Source organism: Thermobia domestica, chromosome 9 (assembly GCF_964235325.1).
Source record: "Thermobia domestica chromosome 9, izTheDome1.hap1.1, whole genome shotgun sequence".
Lineage (NCBI taxonomy): Eukaryota > Metazoa > Arthropoda > Insecta > Zygentoma > Lepismatidae > Thermobia > Thermobia domestica.
The window spans coordinates 41,742,487-41,764,649 of record NC_137462.1 but is presented as its reverse complement, the minus strand read 5'-3'; the positions used below and the strand labels follow the sequence as shown (position 1 = coordinate 41,764,649).

Here is a 22,163-nt window from a genome sequence, read left to right as displayed (position 1 = left end):
GGTTGTCAAAGGGTCAGACATTCATCGCAGACTATCATCGCAATATGGGAGAAGTGCACTATCACGTAAAACTGTATTTTTGTGGCTCGAGAAGTTTAAAACTGGTCGAACAAGTTTAACGCATGAAGAGGGAGTAGAACGGCCATCAACCTCCACTACAGATGACAACATCCATCAAGCTCGAGAGATGGTTCTGGCCAATAGGCGAATCACTATCGAAATTTACTGCAGAACACAAGCTCACTCGTGTTAGGGTCTGTCAACGCTTACTCATTCGCTTCAACAACGAAGGTGATGCCGCTTATTTGGGCCACTCAAGGATGCTTTACGTGGTCACCGATTTGCCTCAGATTTAGACGTGCAAATTCGGTGCTAAAGTAGCTTCACGACCAACCGAAAACCTTTTATTTGGAAGGAATACGTAAGCTCGTTCACCGTTGGGCAAGTGTATTGATAAGGAGGGAGACTACGTAGAAAAATGATGCGCATAGTATAACCCTAGTTTTATGTAAATAAAGTGTAGAATGAAAAGTGTAGATAATTTTTGACTTGTCCTCGTATATTACGCCACATACACTTGTTTAGACAACGAGAAGGATGAGGATAATTTGGATTAAATACCAGAAGTAAGAAGTCGATCGAGACTTGTGTTTCTGAATGCATAAGCAAACAGGCCAAGAGTTAATTAATTAGGACTTAAAGTTTTTTGTAACGATTTCTAAGCTGCGAATAGTATCATCCCGGCACTTGTCGGGCGTGAATAGGAAAACCTGAAAAAGCTTTTACACTTTTTTTCCGACCAAGTGTCCCACCGGAAATCGAACCAGGACCTCTTGCACCAAATGCGAGAGCGTTAGCGACTACGCTGCGCGGAGATACGGATCTGACTTTTGACTTACATCGTACTTTAAGACTGATAGAAACCCGAAACAATTCAGAACTCATTTTCTGTGTTCTCGAATAAATAATAATAATAAGCCTTAAAGATCTGATAAATCATTAAAAAAAAAAAAAAAAAAAAAAAAAAAAAAAAAAAAAAAACTCAAATTTCGATCGAAAATAGCACTTTAGGAGCTTCGTATCATTAGTTTCGTGATTCAAGAAAATAAAATCGTTCCGTGTCCGATGAATACAGAATTCCCTTGTCATCTTGCTAGCTGATTCCATCATAATCCTCCAAGGTCGTTGGCTTTATTCCAGTCAGATGTTGTCTGGAGTTGGCAAGGGGAACCTGTTTATTGTCCCGATACCAGTATAAGCATTATTTTTACACTATTCTATTGCGAATCAAGGGCGCGTTTCTTTTTCTTAGTCGGAAAGTGTTTACACATTGCAACATTGACAAAACAAATGAAAATTAAACCTGAGAAGGTAGACGTAATATTTGTAGCGACCTTACGATTCACAAGTACATTAAATGCGAAGAAAACATAGGAAAAGAATTAGAATGGTATTTGTTTACATGTTTTCCGAAAAATCCTTTGTGGAAGCAATTCAACGTTAATCGCAACATTTGGCTAAAACCTCTACAAAGCTGTATTTCATTAACGTGCATTTTACTTTGTTTAAAGCGACAAAAACAAGAAGCGCCATAGAATACCTAAATACAGTTCCTCCAATTATAATACCTCTACTTCTCTCGGTCTATAACAGTGTTTCGTAAACAGGTTAGGTATGATTTTTTTTTAATTATCACAAGTCAATTTCTGTTCAGAATTAGTTTCCTAACCTTAATAATATGATAAAGTCGCTAGCAGGATTAAAAATATATGAAAATACGAAGTTTCACTCAATTGCCATGACAGCGTAATGTTCTTTTGGAAATACGATAAATGGATAGAAAGTAATCTTTATCTATAATAATAGTGTTATATATATATATATATGAGGGCTGAACAGGAAGTAAGGTTACAAAGAATGCAGTGAAACATGTATATATTATTTCACACAACCAATATAACCAATAGTCTGTACATACATTAGGTTATTTTCAACAGAGTTTGCAGAGGTTAGTTTCAACAGAGCGGTTGAGGCACTTGTCGCATCATGGGATGGATTTAAAGATTCCCTCCTGGTAAAAATCCTGTCCTTGCGTGTTCAGCCACGTTGCTACGAAGGGTTTCACCTCCTCATCTGAAGCTAAGCAACCGAACGACATTCTCAATTCTGCCATCAGATGTCGTAACGTGATCGTCCTGTTGCCCTGAAGCAGCTCCTCCAAGCGAGCTGTGTTCAAATCTGTTGATGCCGTGCTGGGTTGTCCACTGCGCTCCTCGTCGGTGACGTTTTCTCTACCAGCCGCACACTTTCGGTGTTGAGAAGACATTACAGTTCCTCTGTAAACTTCTACCAGCTTCCGGTTAATTTCAGCTGCGGTTACATGTTTCACCTATAGAAATCGAATAACTGAGCGGACTTCTTTGCGAGACCAGTTTTCAATGAGTCGCCATTTCTGTTTACCTACAACTACCGCCGTAGGTAGCGGTTTGCTGAAACTCTGGTCTTGTAATCTTAGTTTCTGATCATCCCTCCTGTATATATATATATATATATATATATATATATATATATATATATATATATATATATATATATATATATATATATATATGTATATATATATATATATATATATATATACGGGGATCAGGTTTTTGCATAGAAAGAATTGACCTAGAGCCACCAGATTTTGAACACAGGTAGATCTTTACTAGATCGCCTTCGATCGAATTTTGATACATGGGTGTTGAATTAGGGAGGATCAAAGTATAAGTATAAAAGAAGATGATAAATACCTGGGACGCCCGGTATTAGTGTTAAATTCACAGTGTTCGGGGACGATGAATAGTAAAACACTCGACGCCATTCAAGTCCAATCTTTTTTTTTTTTTCTTCTTTTTAACATATATACCGTTCGTGAAGCTACATTGTGTTTATTTTGACTTCGTGGAAGTCGAGTACTTGAAACTCTTTCTTTCAGTAAAATGAGATAGATTTCTTCATTGATTGCTATAGAACGTATACTTAAATTTTATTCGGGCTTGAAATCGTATTTACTATCACAGGATAACTGTTCTACAATCATATAAATAATTTTCAATTACACTTTGTCTGAAATATGGCTCTATTTTATCCACAGCCAGGTTTTTCTTGAAGGGCAGCATGTTTTGATAGTTCATTGAAGGTTTAGCATTGGTTTCGTTTTGAGTTCAGTTTCCCTTCCAGCACCAAGGCTATATGAGACGTTGAACCACATGGAATCCGAACGACAAAAGCAAAGTTGATTGACAGACATAACTGTGTTTTTGTTCCTCTTGTAGTTCAGTCAAAACTAAAAGATCTTGAAGAAACTGTGGTAGTGTGTGTATCGAATTTTAAGACATGTGTGCTCATTTTATTGAACTTGTATTAAGTATGTTGGGCGCGATCCACACCTTTCATAGGCATTAATATGTTGAATTGGACAAGATTAACTCAGTAATTGAATGGGATAGTGTCCAGAGCACTTTGCGGTACATTAATAAATTATCAAGAAAAGAAACAAACGATTCCTAACTGTTTGGTGAGATTACAAATGTAGAGAAGTATTCTACTTCTGAAAAAATTACAGAACAGAATACTGCTCAAATGAGTGTAGATTTAAGATGGAATTAATTATTCAAGCATTTTGAAGAAAATTCCATTCCATATTCCCAAGTATGTGATATTGTGGAATTCATTATGTGCCTCCCTGCCACAAATGCTCCAACTAAGAAGATATTTTCTATAATGAATATTTTGTGGATTGATGAGAAATCTCAGTTAAAAATAAACTCTTAAACACCTAATAATAACCAAACTACAATTGCACCTGTAGTGAATTCCATGACGTGATTTTGCAAAACAGTAAGTCACTGCGCATACATTCAAACGAAAAATATGTCATCAAGCACTGTTCTGATGTTTAGTTGGCAAACATATGTCACATATTAATGAAAATAATTTGTTAACATTTTTGGAAAAAGCTCGGAAGGTAATGGATAAATAACTGTTAAGACGAACCGCATTATTATGTTTCATTAAAATTTTATACTTAAACATACTTTAATTTTGTTTTTCATTAGAGTTGCTCCTTTATGTTACCCCATCAAATTGTTTTAAATTGTTTCATCAATCTTGTATTTGTCATTCATGAAAGTATTTGGAGTTGTGTTGAACTCCTTCAATATTTTTGTTAAGTATTTTTAAAACAATTAACAAAAGTTAATGATTAATTTAAGGTTAACGTTAAATGAAATAAGGACATGCGCATTGCCGACACAGTAGATTATCATATATTATTATGCTTGTATCCTACTTTTCGCTTGTCAGAATCTGGTCACCCTATATTACGCTCTAAAGTAAACACATATTCAACAGTGAAAACTGGCAGTAAATAATGTCACGAGGGTGGAAGAACTTTTACATATGAATGTGAATGAATAAGATTTGTAATTTTAGGAGGACAGACTACTAAAAATGATACAAAAGCTAACCAGTTTTCTTTTGCGCGTTTTTCATAAGTGAAAATAGATAATGAACTGCAACTTACCACAATAATAAATAACACTGTTCAACAACGAAAATGTAAATAGAACAAAATCAGCTAATCCTTATTGATTTTGTGGTGCTGATCACGAATTTGAAAGTTATTTTCGAATATTAGCTCTACTTTTCGTTTTACATGCATGTCTAATAATAACGCTTTAAAAATAAATATATTCGCTTCGTTTGAGGTAAAATGTTACACTGATCCGGCAACACTGGAGAAACTATATGAACGCTTGGTTTCATTGTGTTCCTTATCTCAGTAGTGTTCTGCTATTGTTAGAAAAGACAGGTTTAGTGCAGTTATCAGCGTTTTGAGTGTGACGTTTGTGTAGTGCAGGACATAAAAATACAACTACAAGTACGCAAAAATACTGGTATTTCGAATGTATAATTTTAAATAGTTGTCGAAACTATTTCAAGTGACATTTTGAGGATTTCAATAAACAAAAATGCCGCGAAATTGTGTAAACAGTGCGGATAGCTTCTGCTACGTGTGTGGGGAAGTGACATTTTCCTCACAAAAGCAGACTATAACACCACTAATAAGAAAAGCCTATCAATATTACTTTGGTTGTAAAATTGGAGACCAAGATAAATCTTGGGCACCCCACATTGTGTGTAACACTTGCGCCAGCAATCTAAGAAATTGGATTAATGGGAAGGGGCGCTCAATGCCTTTTGCAGTGCCCATGATTTGGAGGGAGCCAAGCGACCACATCAGAGACTGTTATTTTTGTATGGTTCCTTCCATCAAGAAGGGAATTTCCACGAAGAAGCGGGCCTTGATCTATCCTAACATTCCTTCTGCAATGCGCCCTGTTCCACATGGAGAAGGACTACCTGTTCCTGACCCACCTAAAGAATACGATCTTTTTTCTGATGATGATCAAGAAGTTGAAGCTCCTGAATCAAGTACTTCGAAGGACCCTACGTTTGTTGCAGAAGAACCTCCATGTGAACCACATAGACTTACTCAAGAGGAACTAAGTGATCTAATCAGAGACTTGGACCTCTCGAAAAGCAAAGCCGAAATTTTAGCGTCACGCTTAAAGCAATGGAATTTATTGCAGGAAAAAGTAAATATTTCAGTGTATCGGAATAGGGAGAAGATGTTCATTTTTTACTATGGAAGACACACTTGTGGCATGTACAGATGTAAATGGTCTCATGAGGGCACTTAAAATTAATTACGAACCTACGGAGTGGAGGCTCTTTATAGATTCGTCCAAGGTGAGTTTAAAGGCAGTGCTTTTACATATTGGAAATGAACTTCCTTCAATTCCTGTAGGTTACGCAGTTCATATGAAGGAATCTTATGAAAACTTGAAACGTTTACTTCAAGCCATTAAATATTACGATTTTCAGTGGCTCATTTGTGGTGACCTTAAAGTAATAGCACTGTTGCTAGGTATGCAGTTAGAGTATACAAAGTATTGTTGCTTTATATGTGAATGGGACAGTAGAGATCGTGGATCTCATTACCGCAAAAGTGATTGGAGTACCAGAGAAACTCTTCAGCCGGGAGTGAAAAATGTGCAGCATGAACCACTGGTAGATCGTAACCGAATTTTGCTTCCCCCTCTACATATTAAATTAGGTCTTATGAAAAGTTTTGTTAAGAGCATGAACCAAGAGGATGAGGCCTATAAGTACCTAAGAGGACAATTCCCTCGATTAAGTGATGATAAAGTAAAAGAGGGTGTTTTCATAGGGCTACAGATTAGGCAACTATTCAAAGATCACAAGTTCGACGAAATTCTCCAAGGTGAGGAGAAAGCTGCGTGGGAAAGCTTGAAGAGTGTTTGTTCACAGTTCTTGAGAAGACACCGAGCAACAAATTACAAACAACTGGTAGCAAAGTTGTTATTGTGCTACGAAAATCTTGGTTGCAATATGTCTCGGAAACTCCACTTTCTTCATTCACATCTAGATTTCTTTCCCGAAGATTGTGGAGCAGTAAGTGATGAACATGGTGAGCGTTTCCACCAAGATATTGCAGCCATGGAGAAGAGATACGAGGGAAAGTGGAGTTCTAACATATTGGCCGACTACTGTTGGACTATTGCAAGGGATGCTCCAGATGTAACCTACAAAAGGCAAGCCAAGCGAAGACGCTCAAAATAAAATAAACATAATCCTGTACAAGGGATCAATTGAAACTTTTGTCTACATTGCAGTGCAGTTCTTGCACAAAAATGTATTTGTACATATTTTTCATGTTTTGATGTTAATACTGATTTTTATTACGGAATTGTTAATGTTCAGCTTGACCACGGTTACTTTATTTTCCGTATCGCTGTGAAACTGGTATTTGCGCAATTGTACTTCTTAACTCCCCAGCTTATTACATCACAGTGAAATAGGTATAAAAAAAAAAAGTGAAATGTAGGTTTTTACAAGGATTTTGCTTAAATGTTCTATAAATATCAATACATTTGTATATATACAGCTACTGTTGTACAAGGGCTTTTTTTTTTTTTTTTTTTTTTTTTTACAACCTGAGCTAAGAAAATTCTTCTATTATTATTTTCTTTCATATTATGCTTAAATGAATGTAAAAATCGCAATTTCAAAGAATTTACATACTTTCGATCAAAATTTGTTGAACAGTGTAATGTAATTTTAATAACTTTATGTTAATTACAAAATAAATACAAATAATATTCAAAAAGTAGTTAACAAGAAATCGAGACAACATGATAAGTCATCAATTACCGTTGAGTTCATTTTTCTAGTCGCTGCCTCAACCTAGATTTTTGGGTAATTCATATTCTAGTCACACTGTAATTTCTATGGATGCAACACTCAAAATTCTTCCGATTCGTATTTTCGGGTATAGAATAATATTATCTATTATTATGGTAAGTTACATTTCATTATCTATTTTCACTTACGAAAAACAAGCAAAAGAAAACTATTTAGCTTTTGCATCATTTTTAGTAGTCTGGCCCCTTAATACGAGCTGTCTAGTACAATATTTTGGAGGAACAAATTTTCCTGGCTTTCTAAATCAAGACAGGAAATTTCTCAAACTATACGTTAGTAAAATTAAATAAGCGCTGTGCTGCTCATTAATCACCTACAGTTACAAACTCATTCACAAAATACTTTTATGCTTTCATAGATGCGACGGGAGTTAAAAATATAGGAGAAACTAGATTCAAATTCGACATATTTTTGATGGCCTTCCATCTCTCCATATAGCCATCATTATCCACCTTTATGTTTTAATACAACGGATATATTTTTCTAATATTTCAAAGTATAAAACAATACACAGAAATAATTAACAATACATAGAAAACAATATACATGAATACGTGAAAGTAATATTTTCTACTTGATATCAATGGCTAACACCTTAAGAGCATTTTCTATATATACACAAAGCAGATTTATACTTAAAAACTTCTTTAGCAAAAATAAACTGAAAAGCTACGAGAGATGATCCCTCGAAGATTTGCTTTTGTTGTAATGAAACATTTCTCAAATTTTCAACATTTTGCCATATTCCCTGACTTCTACAGAAATTTACAAATTTCCGACTTCTCTGGTTATCAAGACTAGTAGACACGCTGGTATAGAAAAAGTATGGAAAAGAGCTAATAAAACTATAAATAAAATCTTTACCACTGAAAACAGAACATTTTAAATACCCTCCCCGCCAAAAGGAAACACGAACTTACAGCAAGCGGCATTCAAGAAAGAAAAAAAAAAAAATAGATTATAGAGCGAGAATTTGGATTCAGCAAATTTTATAAAACAAGAATATAAAGAGAATGATTCAAAGGTCATTGTTAATAAGAAGCTGCCGAAGCAATTAACACAATTCTAATCGAGTGTTCTGCCATAATTCTGAATCTGAATTTAAAAAGTACTATTCTTCATCCAAAAGCTTTCTCTTCCGGTTTGAATAAATTGCTTCCGGCATGTTCAAGAAGTTTAAAAAATCACCAATATTACCAGAACGGACATTTCCTTTTTGACCAAAGGTTGTAATTTGGAGCCACCATCGTGTAGAACTAGTCTTCAATATACCACATACCAAAAATGTCACTAAAAAATTTCTTCGTTACGGAGATACAACGCTTCAAACAATGGAAAAATTAGCTGCTTACGTCACGGCAACACAAGCAGGGGTTTCGGCGTGACGTCACAGGTCCGTATCGCTCTGTGAGTCGCACTGGAAGCTTCAAGGAATCTTTCCATATTACAATTTTTTACTGCAAACTAAAATAAATTTAGTAGAATTGTGAAAGGCAAAGTGGCAAAATAAGTAATACACTTACTGTATATAAACGTAACGTGTTAATAAGACGTATTTTCCTAGCCTGAAATACATTAATGGTCATTTGTAATGTTCTATCATTACAAATATTTTAGATACTTGTACACTTAAGTAGGATTACGTTACTATTGTATTACCCTAAAAACATTAGGAGTCTAAGCACTATATCAGTTCAAATTAAGTTATGCGCAGATAGAGAATATCTAGGCCACCATATTATAGCTTTTCTTTATTTTGAAGATTTGTCGTGAATCTTCATGCTATTATACTACGGCTACAAATAAGCATTTTCTGCACCAAAAAGTTCTTAATCCATTTAAAAATATTAATATCCTATTACATGTTTTCATTTATTCTACTATTTACCCTGCATATTAGCAATTGGTCACCCCTCACCATTGCTACAACTATTCTTATCTTAATGCTACAAGAATCGTATTACATAGCGCTTTACTTTCTTACTATATTTCTGCAAAGGAAATGCTTTTGTGGTCACCGTGGTGGTTGAAAACTGAAGAAAGCTGTAGTGAATAGAGGCAGACAGATGGTTAGGCTGCCGAAAGACCATCATAAACAAGATAAATGCTAGAGATTTTTTCTAGTGACCTAAGCGCCGGTTCTCAAACTTGGGCACCATAATAATACAATTTCATACATGGGCCTTCATAATTTTATTTTGGATTTTGCTTATTTAGGAGCCAGACTCCTACTTCCAATCGTCTTGACTACCTGGCGTCCAGAATTTTTCGATCCTGAGCAAGAGGAATATTAACAGAAATTCATTATGTATTACTTATGTTGTTATTTTGAAACTTCAGCTTTTGCTTTTCAATAACCTCACACGAAAGAATGTTTTAAGTAGCCCTATACAAACGTAAGTTTATTTATATTCTTTCTCCCCTTCAGCCATGCCCATATCCACGGTAGGCCGTTCCACCCCCTCCCTAAATTTTTACTGGCCCCCTAAAATTTTCACGGTAGGTTTGCAAATAAACTATAATATGGTTGGATTAGCCCATCTAACTTCTACCGGCCCCCCTTACATTTTTGAAGTGGCTACAAGCCTACCCTCAGCTCTAAGGTGATTAATATTTGGTATATGGTAGTACATTTGCAAAAGATTATATCGTGAAAGTATTGCGTTTTGTGTTCTGAGGTCTACAAGTCATAAAAGCAAACGTTTGAAGAGTTCAGCCTTTGTTAAGTTTCGTCCAGTAGATTGATTTGTCTTATATTGTTTCACTCACTGAAACAGAATATTGTGTTCATTACTCGTCATGATATATCACAAACGATCATTATCAAAGAACACAGTGGATCAATAGTGGAGCGCTAACCTCTAGTGTGAGGGGTACCTGGTTCGAATTCAAGCCATATGAATTTGTGGTGGACAACATCGTGTCCGTGGGTTTTCTTGCGATTCTGACGTTTCCTACCACATGACCATTCCACCGATTGTTTTATAATCATTCACTCTCATAAATCATCCGTCTCCCTTTGCCTACAGGACATATTCGTGGAACATAAAAGTAGAAATTTCATTTTATTTTATTCAGTAATAAGCCACCATAACTAATTTATCATTACTGTGAGACCACGCCTGTTTATTTGTTGGTTTAAATGTTAACTCATATGTTCAAAACACTTCAGCCAATTTATAAATGCTCGCATCGACTAATATAAACAATTTACGAGTATGTTCCATTGGCTAAAGAAAACGACAGAGAAGCGCGAAGATATTATGATGAAATATAATTGTTAATATGTAAAGTGGTTTAATAATAGCACTGGTAAATTATCAGAATGCTCATGAACATTATTATCATCGTAAGTTTGTGCGTCCTTGTGTTGAACTCAGTAAAGAATTTAGGTTATTTTTACTTGGAGAAATGTTTTCTTTATGTATTAATTTCCTTGGGCTTCCCCCTGAGCGCATAACTATCGAATCCACGATGAACTTGCATATAAAAAATTAGCACTTTACTATAAAATAACTATGCTTTTATCTTGTTGATTTTTTTCTTAAGAACGAATAAAATTCGCTTCGTAAGGTCGATCGGGGACCGAAACATGAGAATATTACAATAATATAGCAAATTAGTGCACTTCAACTTTGTCCTAAGATATTCAAGTATTCAAATAATTGGTAATAAATAAATAAACAAATAAATAGCTTTCTTTTTAAACATACCTTAAATTCTGTTACTTTTCTTATTCTTTATGTTATTAACAACGTCGTGCACATTTGAACAACACGCATCGTGTCTTTCGCCAAGCCGTTTCCCTAGTGAGCGGCGCAGGCCTTTTCCCCTGTACCGATCTGTGACATACAAATATGATGGTCATTGTTTTAAGCGCACGAGTAGCAGACCGGAATTCAATCGCAAATTTCGACCAGTTAGAATCATCGTATCAGCGAAAGGGAATGTTCTCCGTAATCAGCTAGCTTTTTTTTTAAAGAGCAATAAAAAAAAATCAGTGGAAATGTCCATTGCGGGCCAGATATGAATTAACGGAAACACTAACCTGTCTGACAGTAGCTTCGAAGCCAAATATTTAATATTTCTGATATTTCTATTGTGGTGAAGGATGTTCGTGTTCAGTCCCAGTGGGAGCTGAAGCACTTGGAAATCCACATTAACACCTTGACTGACACCATATCTGTTGACCGTTATCACCTGGGGCCACGGGCAACAGTCTGCCAGTAATACTTTGTCCCCCCTTTTTTTTCGTTGTGTATGGTTTTGCATATACGCGGCATGAACATTAAATTTTGACTTCTACGCCATATGTAATTGCACACACATCTACATAACGAACGCGACAAAAGTGCAATATATTGTTTATGTATGGAAAATCATACACGCAGCGCTGGACGGAAGAGCCGTGTGTATGGAATTCCATACACATGACTGTCAACGTTTTACGCAATAGGTTCACATTTCACATAGTATCAATGCTTAAAAAAATAACCTTCAAAAAAAAAAATCAAGACAACATTATAAACAAAAGCAAAACGTAAGTAATGTTTACCGTTGTGATATAATAAGATATATTTCTGTACGAGAAATCATTCTGCCAGCACTGTAACTACAAAAGATGGATAGAATGTAGTCTAAAAAACAAAGAATAAATTTTGGTACTGAATTACACTCATAAGACTTCAAATAAAAGAAACTGTACAATATATTGCATTAATCAGAAAGTAATATTAAAAATACAAAGTAACATTATTGATTAAAAAAATTCCTGTCTTGCATCTGGCTCCAAATGTATGTAACTGGCATGACAGACTATTAGCACTGATCACCATACCGTCGATCGCAAGCTACTAGTAGCTCACGAGGACATTTTCGGTAGATGGCGTTACTGCTACGGCTGGCTAATCTTGATTCTTCCACTGAGCTTACGTTACCGACAGGGGGCGCTGACAATAACAACTGCTTGTTTCTCCCGCGCAACTACCATTGTCAGTCTCATCTCATAGTTGATTGTATACGCGTGGGGTGGTGCACGTTACATTTTTCGTGTGTATATATGAGACTTTTGCTAACTTCGATAGTTCGATTTCATATTTACTAAAAATGTAAGTTTATAGGCAATAAACAAGTGTATTTTTTCCTTTAAGTTAGTAGTTCTTTTGGTTGAGCCACCGCGCTCTACCACGCTCCACCACTGAGCCACCGCGCCCCTTACATAACGAAGAATTACGAACTTGGGAAAGGTTATGAAAGTAGTTCTCTGCATCAGTAATATATGGCTGGTACTTCTTTATGGGATGAAATGTTGTCCTGCTCTTTCACCTGTAGGGTCCATCAGAAACTAATGAAATAGAAAAAAGCAGTGGAATTTTTAGTGACCGTTGGAACGTGAAGTACAGCTGCTTATTCACCAGGTATTTGTAACATACATGTTGGAACACAGTATATCATGTGTATGTAAATGTGTAGAGGAAATTACAAGGAATGTAATGATATTGTAAGCACACGTTAATATATACAAATTTATAGCAAACGTTAATATATATGCAAAATATCCCTAGCCATCGTATTAAGCTCAGTACAGGCTTAAGTTCGGTAAGGCTGTTTGTAGCCCCGGTACACGAGAAAACAAAGGCGAAGAGACTTCGTTGTAACTGTTGCACATACAGATCTTTTTTTTATGTGCTTTTGTTTATCAAGTTTTCGTTTAGTGACGTCAGGGTGAGTGACGTGTATTACCTTACGCCCTCTAGTGACAATACGTAAGGGCAGTTGTAGCGAGATGCACACACACACAGTTACAGTTCGTGTTATGTATGAGTGCTGTGCGCTGGAAGTTGCTGCTCTGTAGGAAGCAGTCGTATGCAACTATCGTAAAGTGCGGTCAACACAGATCGTGTGCTTGTCTAACACAGATCGTGAGTTTAAATAGTAAGTGAAGTGAATATAATTACGTGCTCCGGTGTGATTTTTATAGCTACTGGAAGTTAGTACTGCAGGAAGTTGGGACGTGTATAATATTGGACTCCAGCCTGTGCACAGGACTGACTGACAGTGTAAAAATCACGTCGTATCTTCTAGAAGATAGGAAGATCAAGGGGAGCATTACCTGTAAGAGAAAGTTTTTCCTTTTTATCCACGACGACGAACGGAAACCACGTTTGCGGAAATTGAGGTAAGATACTCACGTACTTTATTTAGTTTTTTTTTTTTTTTTTTTTTTTTGTAAAATTTCCAACATACTGGTTATGGGCCCAGTGTGCTTAATAAGGCCCAGTGTGCTTACTGAAATTTTTCCGAAATTGCTGTATCTGGTTTTAAGTGCTTGAATAGTGCAACGAACGGCTTACGCATTATTTTTAGGCGTGCTAGTGACATATGCATATTCTAAGTGAAGTGCAACTAGTGTGGTGTGAAGTGCAAATAGATTTATTGCATTTTATGTTTCCTAGTAGTAAAAGTCGAGACGCTTGTATTCAAATACACCTAGTAGGTTAGTTGGTCTGTGTCAGTTTTTTTTTTTTTTTTTTTTTTTTCTTTCTTTCTTTAAACACGAAGATGGATTTGTTAAAGAATATAAAGCCGTTATCGTGTGAGAAAGAGTGGCCCATATGGAAAAGAAAAATTAGGGACTTATTAGAATACCATGAAGGGACACTAGAAGTTATCGATGGCAAGTTGCGAAAACCGGAACTGTTAGAAGATTCCGCTTCAGAAGCTCAAAAGAAGAAATATAGAGCAGAGGCTGACGTTTACCGGAAAGCTAATAGTTATGCCAAGTCGATGATAACTAGTGCAGTAACGGATGAAGTCTACCAGAAGATAATGGAGAAAGATACGGCTGAAGAAATGTGGTTAGCTTTAAAGAAGCTATTTGAGGCAAGTTCCACAGATCAATTGTTCAAGATTTGTATGGACTTTTTCGCCTTTTCTTGGAGTGAAAGTGAAGATGTTTCCACACACATAGCTAAATTGAACAGTTTGTGGATGGAACTTAACAGTGGATTGAAGGACAAAGGACATACTGAATTACCGGATCTTTTGTTGATCTGTAAAGTGTTACATATCCTACCCAGTACTTTTGAAACTTTCAAATCAAGTTGGATGTTGCTGACCAAAGAAGTACAACGTACGTTTGACGAATTGACTACACAATTGTGTATGTTCGAAAGGAACTTTGTACAGCGGTCACCAGTAGGCAAGTACAAGGGTGCGTCTTCAGAGCAAGAAGCATTAGTAGTGAATCAACCGAAGCAATTACAGAAGAAGGTGAAGAAGGACGATATCTGTAATTACTGCAGACGAAGAGGGCATTGGGTTCGAACGTGCAAAAAGTGGATTGCAGATGGGAAACCGCCTAAGAATGAGAAGAAGAATCAGAAATCTAGTGAAACCAAGTTGACAATTGTCTATTCTGCGAACGAAGAATGTTCTACAGATGAAAATGGACCTTTCGTTTGGTGGATTGACAATGGTGCAACGAAGCATGTAACACACACACCCGATTTCTTCCTCAATTATCAGAAGTTTGAGAACCCGAGTAGTATTTCAGCAGCAGGTAAAGAGAAGCTGTTTGCATTAGGGAAAGGTGACGTCAAAGTGCTTTCAAAAGTGAAAGGTAAGAAAGTTGACTTAATCCTTACGGATGTGTGGTACGTTCCGAATATTACGAAAAATCTGTTCTCAGTTTTGGCCGCACAGGATAGGAATAGGAATAGTAAATTTACGTCCTCTACCACAGAGTGTTTGTTAGAAGTGGACGGAGTTGCTATCGTTCAAGGCAAAAGAAAAGTACAAGGGGCATTGTTCAAAGCGCAGTTTGAAACAGTACCCTCAAGTAATCGTGAAGAAGTGAATGTTGTGATGTCTGATAAAGCTCTTTTACAATTGTACCATAGCAGATGGGGACATCAGGACAAGCAACATATCAAAGATTTAATGAAGAAAGAGCTGAATATTTCTGTGAAAGATGAAAATGTTCTCTGTGACTCTTGTGTTTACGGAAAAGCGCACAGACTACCGTTTAGTAGTAGAAAACCTTCATCTTCAGTGGGACAGTTATTATCAGCAGATGTCTGTGGTCCCTTTAGTGAATCGTTTCAGAAATACAAGTACTTAGCTATATTCAGAGACGATTATTCAAAGTACAGGTTTGGTGTTTTTCTACATCAAAAATCAGAAGTGAAAGATGCCTTGAAACAGGTGTTAGCCAGTGCCAAGGCAGAAGGACATACCATTAGAGAGTTTCTTAGCGACAACGGAGGAGAGTTCGATAATGCCGAAGTACGGAAGATACTCAAGGAGTATGGCATCAATCAACGGTTCACAGCGCCTTATACACCGGAACAAAATGGGGGTAGTGAGCGTGAGAATAGAACCATTGTGGAAATGGCAAGAACATTCCTTTACTCTAACCAAGAAGTGCAATTTCCGCAAGAGATGTGGGCAGAAATGGCCTCAACAGCGATCTACATTCTTAACAGGACCGGAAAATCTTCACAAAAAGGTGTCAGTCCATATGAACTTTGGAAGAAGAAGAGACCAAGGATTAAGCATATGAGACAGATCGGTTGCAAGTGTTACGTGCACATTCCAGTACAAAAAAGAAGAAAGATGGACAGGAAAGCCAAGCAAGGATATCTCATTGGTTACAATGGAGATGAAGCATATCGAGTCTGGATTAAAGAAGAAAGAAGAGTTATTATCTCCAGAGACGTCATTTTCAAAGAGAGTACACTTGAAGAAACGTCTCGAGAAGAAGTGCAACTACGAACAAGGGACGTTCAGAGTAGAGAACCGGAAGAGATCTCAAAACCTATAGTCAAGCAAGAATCGGCAAAAATGAAAGATGATAAACCGCTAGTGTTTCCCAAGCCGAGTACGGAAGAGAAACTTAATGGTCAGGGCATAGTGTTGCGAGACCGAGCTACTCTGAAGAAACCTGCAAAATACGACGATTATGTGATGGCAGTAGAAGAGTTAGTTAATGACTTAGACAGTCCCAGTTCCTATGACGAAGCCATACAAAGCAAAGAAAGTTTTGAATGGAAGAAGGCAATGGACAAGGAAATGGAGTCGTTGCGCGAGAATGAGACATGGGAACTATGTGATTTACCGCAAGGAAAAAAGGCAATTCCATGTAAATGGGTCTACAAGGTGAAGAATAACCCAGATGGTAGCATTGAGAAATACAAAGCGAGACTAGTGGCGAAAGGTTTTAGTCAGAAGAAAGACATCGATTACAAGCAGACTTTCAGTCCAGTGGCAAAACTTGGTACAATAAGAGCCATGTTGAGTGTAGCAGCGAATGAGGGACTACATCTACTTCAATTTGACGTATCCACAGCTTTTCTCTATGGAAATCTAGAAGAAGAAATATATATAAAGCAGCCAGAAGGGTACCAGGATGGCTCAGAAAAGGTGTGCAAACTTAAGAGAAGTCTGTACGGATTGAAGCAAGCACCCCGTTGTTGGAACAGACGATTTGGTGATTTCTTGTTTAATCAGGGTTTTAAGAAAAGTGATGCTGATCCATGCCTTTTTATTCGGGAAAGAGATACGGATAAAATTCTCTTAATTCTTTATGTGGATGACGGCCTGGTCGCATTTAGTAATAAAGAAAAAGTTAATGAATTCCTAGCGACGCTGAAAAGCGAATTCAAGATAACTGTTCAAGAAGAGGCTCACTACTTCCTGGGATTGGAAATAGAGAGGCGTGACAATGGCGATATCAAAATACATCAGACAGCATACACCAAAAGACTGCTTCACAAGTTCCATTTTGATGCGTGTAGAGCAGTAACAACACCTGTTATTAAAATGAAAACATCTGAAGAAGAAAAGGTAAACAAAGACTATCCTTATCGCAAGGCAGTGGGTTGTTTGATGTATCTCATGCTAGGTACGAGACCAGATATTGCTTACAGTGTGAGTGTGCTTTCAAGAACGCTTGAACATCCTACAGACACTGATGTCATGAGACTAAAACGTGTATTTAGATACATAAGAGGTACTGTTGGGCTAGGAATTGTTTATCAGCATAACAAGAATACAGGTATTCTTGAATGCTTCAGTGATGCTGACTTTGCTGGTTGTGAGAAAACAGGGAAGTCAACCACGGGAGTTCTTGTGCTGTATTCTGGAGGAAGTATAAGTTGGTTGAGTCAACGTCAAAGTATGGTAACAACCTCAACCACAGAAGCTGAACTAGTAGCAGCTACAGAGGCGGCGAAGGAAGTCATCTGGCTAAAACGGCTTTTCCAAGAGCTTACACAGCTGGAAAAGATGCCCGTCATTCAAGTCGATAACAGCGCAGCGGTGAGACTTGCAGAGAACCCGGAATTTCACAAGAGGACCAAACATATTCAGACCAAGCAGTTCTTTATTCGCGAAAAGGTGACACAAGAAGAATTAGGGGTGAACCAGATCTCAACACAAGAACAGCTGGCAGATTTGCTGACAAAGCCTATCATGAGAAATAGGTTAGCATTACTTTGTAACAAGATAGGCCTTGTAAATTAGAACATAGTTAGTTGTACATTAATTGTATATATATGTAAGTACCTTTGATATTATCCATGTATCATAATATTGACGAAAACTTGTCAACAAGGGAAAGTGTTGCACATACAGATCTTTTTTTTATGTGCTTTTGTTTATCAAGTTTTCGTTTAGTGACGTCAGGGTGAGTGACGTGTATTACCTTACGCCCTCTAGTGACAATACGTAAGGGCAGTTGTAGCGAGATGCACACACACACAGTTACAGTTCGTGTTATGTATGAGTGCTGTGCGCTGGAAGTTGCTGCTCTGTAGGAAGCAGTCGTATGCAACTATCGTAAAGTGCGGTCAACACAGATCGTGTGCTTGTCTAACACAGATCGTGAGTTTAAATAGTAAGTGAAGTGAATATAATTACGTGCTCCGGTGTGATTTTTATAGCTACTGGAAGTTAGTACTGCAGGAAGTTGGGACGTGTATAATATTGGACTCCAGCCTGTGCACAGGACTGACTGACAGTGTAAAAATCACGTCGTATCTTCTAGAAGATAGGAAGATCAAGGGGAGCATTACCTGTAAGAGAAAGTTTTTCCTTTTTATCCACGACGACGAACGGAAACCACGTTTGCGGAAATTGAGGTAAGATACTCACGTACTTTATTTAGTTTTTTTTTTTTTTTTTTTTTTTTGTAAAATTTCCAACAGTAACAAGCTTTCTAGGAGGCAACGTTGTCAAAGGCTTTGTCAAGGTCCATGAACTTTGTCAAGACTATGCGCCTGATTTCATGTGCCTTGGTTGCTGGGGAGGAAGATGATTAAATTTCCTATGCTTTGAACATTTGATTCTCTTTGATTCGATCTGTCATGTTTACCTAAACCTGGTTTATTTATAGCCTTACTGGAGCACTCAATTTTCTTTGTGTTCTATTGTTTCATATCGTAGCTATTTCATCAAGTTTATTATTTTTTGTATGTATTTAATTTCGGTAGTAGCTTTTGTTTAGTTAAGCTAATTTGATTTCTTGTGTTTTGACCATTTGTTTTTCTAACACTTACTCTGTCATGTGAGTAAGATAGTGTTTAGTTATATAAGCCTGTTTTGTTTTTAGCCTTGCTATAACACTCAACTCTCTTCATGTTCTACTTTCTAACAGTGCAGCTAGGCTCTACTCTCATTGTGTGTAATGTTTCTGGATTGGTTTCAATAATAGATGAACGTTGTGTTTACACAATAATAATAACGGTCAATAAAATGTAGCCATGATGAAAAAATATCGGTGTGTTCACATATGTAATTCAGATCCTATCAGTTTGTAACACTTAAGTCAAATCGGCCTATAGGATAGTGAAATTAGTAATAAACAGGCGGTATGCAAATTAGGTACACTTATTGCAAAATTAGGACATATAACTGCGAAATTGAGACCAATTGTATTTTGTACTTCGACGGAACATTACTAAATTTCTAAATGCAGCAAGAAAGCAACAACATATATATCTAGTCAGGTTAGTATGTACCTCCGAAACAATCAAGTCTGCTGTTATTTGCTAATTATATATTTTGTAATATAAACGCAAATATGCAATTTATTGCGAAACTGGGCATACTTGCCCTATATACATCCAACAGATAGTACATACATTAGGTTATTTTTCGACATAGTCACCATATCGGTTGAGAACTTGTCGTATCGTGGGATGAGTTTAAAGATTCCCTCCTGATAAAAAAATACCTGTCTTTGTGTGTTCAGCCACATTGTCATGAAGTGTTTCATCTCCTCGTCTGAAGAATACTGCAGAATATCCTGCAGAATGTGACGAATGCTTCCGAACGACATTTCTAATTCTGCCATCAGATGCCGTAACGTGATCGTCGTCGTCGCTCCTCCATGCGACCTGTGTTCAAATCTGTTGATGCCGTGCTGAGTCAGCTACTGCGCTCCTCATCGGTGACGTTTTCTCTACCAGCTGCAAACTTTCGACATAATTCTGCGACATGCTGACGAGGCATTACAGTCTCTCCGTAAACTTTTACCAGCTGCCGGTGAATTTCAGCCGCGATTACATGTTCCGCTCACAGAAATCGAATAACTGAGCGAACTTCTTTGTAAGACTACTTCTCCAAACGAGTCACTATTTGTGTTTACATACAACTAGCATCGTAGGTAGGGGGTGGCTCAAACTCTGCACAGTTGCCAACTCCGTGTATTAAAATTACCGCACACTCCTCATTTCTCTATAACAGACGAAACTTCAAAAATATCGGCTTTGTAACCTTAGTTTCTGATACTCCCTCCTATATGTGGTTTCATAATGAAACGTGACTGGACAGTTGATAATGCTATCTTTGCTGCTTGCAGTTTGTCAAAACCGAACGCTCCAGTGCCTAAACAGCAGAAGGCGAGCGTTCGACAATTGTTGTCAATAGCCTGTTTCATGCAGTTTGAGTAACACTGCCTCAAAATGCGTTTGTTATTGTCTCTAGGAGCGCAAGTAAATAATACATTCGCTGCAGGGAGGTTGAAACCAGGCGACATTTTTACTTGTCCTGGTCGAAGTGAACCAAGCTTTTTACACACCTCAAGGAGTTGTTCTCCGGCGACTCTATGGATTGCTCCATCAACACCAGATCCAGGCGTTAGGGTTTCATTGGCAGCATTAACCACCGCATCGCATTTAAGTTTGGCTATATCTTCATAAAAAATACTAACTTTCTTGTTAATGTCTTCATTGATATTATAAAGTGGTTTTCTAGTAGGCTTTGGGAATTGCAAAGACGAAACCGTAGGTAATTCCTCAGCGTCAGTAACGTGTATATACTGGATCGGCTCCTTTAAAGTCGACACAAGAGTAAGATGTTCAATGTCTTCTACTTGATTGCTATCGTGAAGATCTTCCTGACGAATACAAGCAACATCATCAGACAGGTCGGTGTCTTCGGGTGGAGGGTCGTCTGGATAGTATGGTTTCAATCTGGACACGGCAATCGATTCAATTTTCTCCCTTCCTTTTGCTGTTTTATACTTCACAAAGTAAGCGTTAGCATGGTCTTCTCTAACCACAAGACCTGGGCCGAAATAGTGACCTGAAAAAGCTTTGGCATGACCTCGTTTCCTAGTAGGATCATAGATCCAAACACGCTGTCCAATGTTATATTTGACAGCTACATGGCGATGATTGTATGACTTGGCTGTCGTACAGAAACGATCATACAGTTTGTCCTGGGCTCTTTCCCTGATTTCTTGCAGTGTTGCCAGACGGTCTTCGTTGGAAACGTACCGACATGGTCCCTTAATCATGGCTTGATGTTCGAGATAAGGGTCAAAGCCATGGAGCAAAGAAAAAGGCGAGAATGACGTAGATAAATTTACTGTAACATTATGGGAAAAGGTAACCGCAGGAACATGATCAACCCAACTCCCATGGTCTAAAGGGTTAATTTTACGCTTTAACAAAGCCTCTAGATGTTTAATCTGGACCTCTACAAGACCAGAAGTTTCATGCTGATAGGGATTAACGAACTTGATTTCAACTCCAAGGATGTTACATAATTCTTGGAAAAGCATTCCCGTAAAAGCCGTAGATCGATCAACCAAAATTTCTTTACAGAGACCAAATCTTAGAAAAACGTGATTGTACAAAAAGCATGCGAGCGTGGCTGCAGTTTGATCGGGAACTGTAGCCGTTACCACATATCTAGTATTATAATCGACAGCAACCACTAAATACTTGTGCCGAAGGGCGTTTGCATCGCTGTAGGGACCCGCGCAATCCAGGGCTATTCTATAGAAAGGTGGGACAGAAGGCATAGTTTGAAGAACTCCGGGCGGTTTCCCAGGCGTCTTCTTGAAGCGCTGGCATACCTGACATCGGCGGCAACGGTCAGCTACAAATCTCTTCATGAAAGGGAAGTAAACAGATCGTAACAGTAATTGGTACGTTTTCCCATAACCAGCGTGAGATGCACCCAACGTGCTTTCGTGTGCGGATCGGAAAACTTTATCCCTTAAAGTCGATGGAATGACTGGCAATAGCTGAATTCCTGACGGATGGCGATGTTTCCGAAATAAAATGCCATCTTTAATTTCAAAACACAGAGCCTGGCGTTCTAGGTTGTAGTCTTGATCCTTACTTCCCTCTAAAAATGAGATAATATCCTTGAAGTAGGAGTCCTTGCGTTGCTCATCTCTCAGCGTGTCATCGAGTTGGATCGTGAAAACTCTCGGGTCCTCCAGGTTCTTCTCTTCATCTTCTAAGTCTCTTTGACAGTCTACATTTCTTGACAAGGTGTCACATAAAGAGTTCATTTTTCCGGGCACATGCGAA

The 22,163-nt window shown here is 37.6% G+C and overlaps 1 protein-coding gene across 5 annotated transcripts in view; it reads right to left on the bottom strand.

Moving 5' to 3' along the window:
- LOC145694601 (pre-piRNA 3'-exonuclease trimmer-like) overlaps window positions 1–22,163 on the bottom strand; it is a 165,421-nt gene that overhangs the window by 68,485 nt on the left and 74,773 nt on the right. The window contains exon 11 of one of the 5 annotated variants that reach the window (XM_081770978.1): window positions 8,510–8,799. The exons of the other annotated variants lie outside the window; for them this stretch is intronic. Coding sequence (XP_081627104.1) covers window positions 8,689–8,799 — 111 coding nt within the window. The 3' untranslated portion in view covers window positions 8,510–8,688. Of the gene's footprint in view, window positions 1–8,509; window positions 8,800–22,163 lie in introns of those variants that run through there. 5 annotated transcript variants of the gene reach the window in all.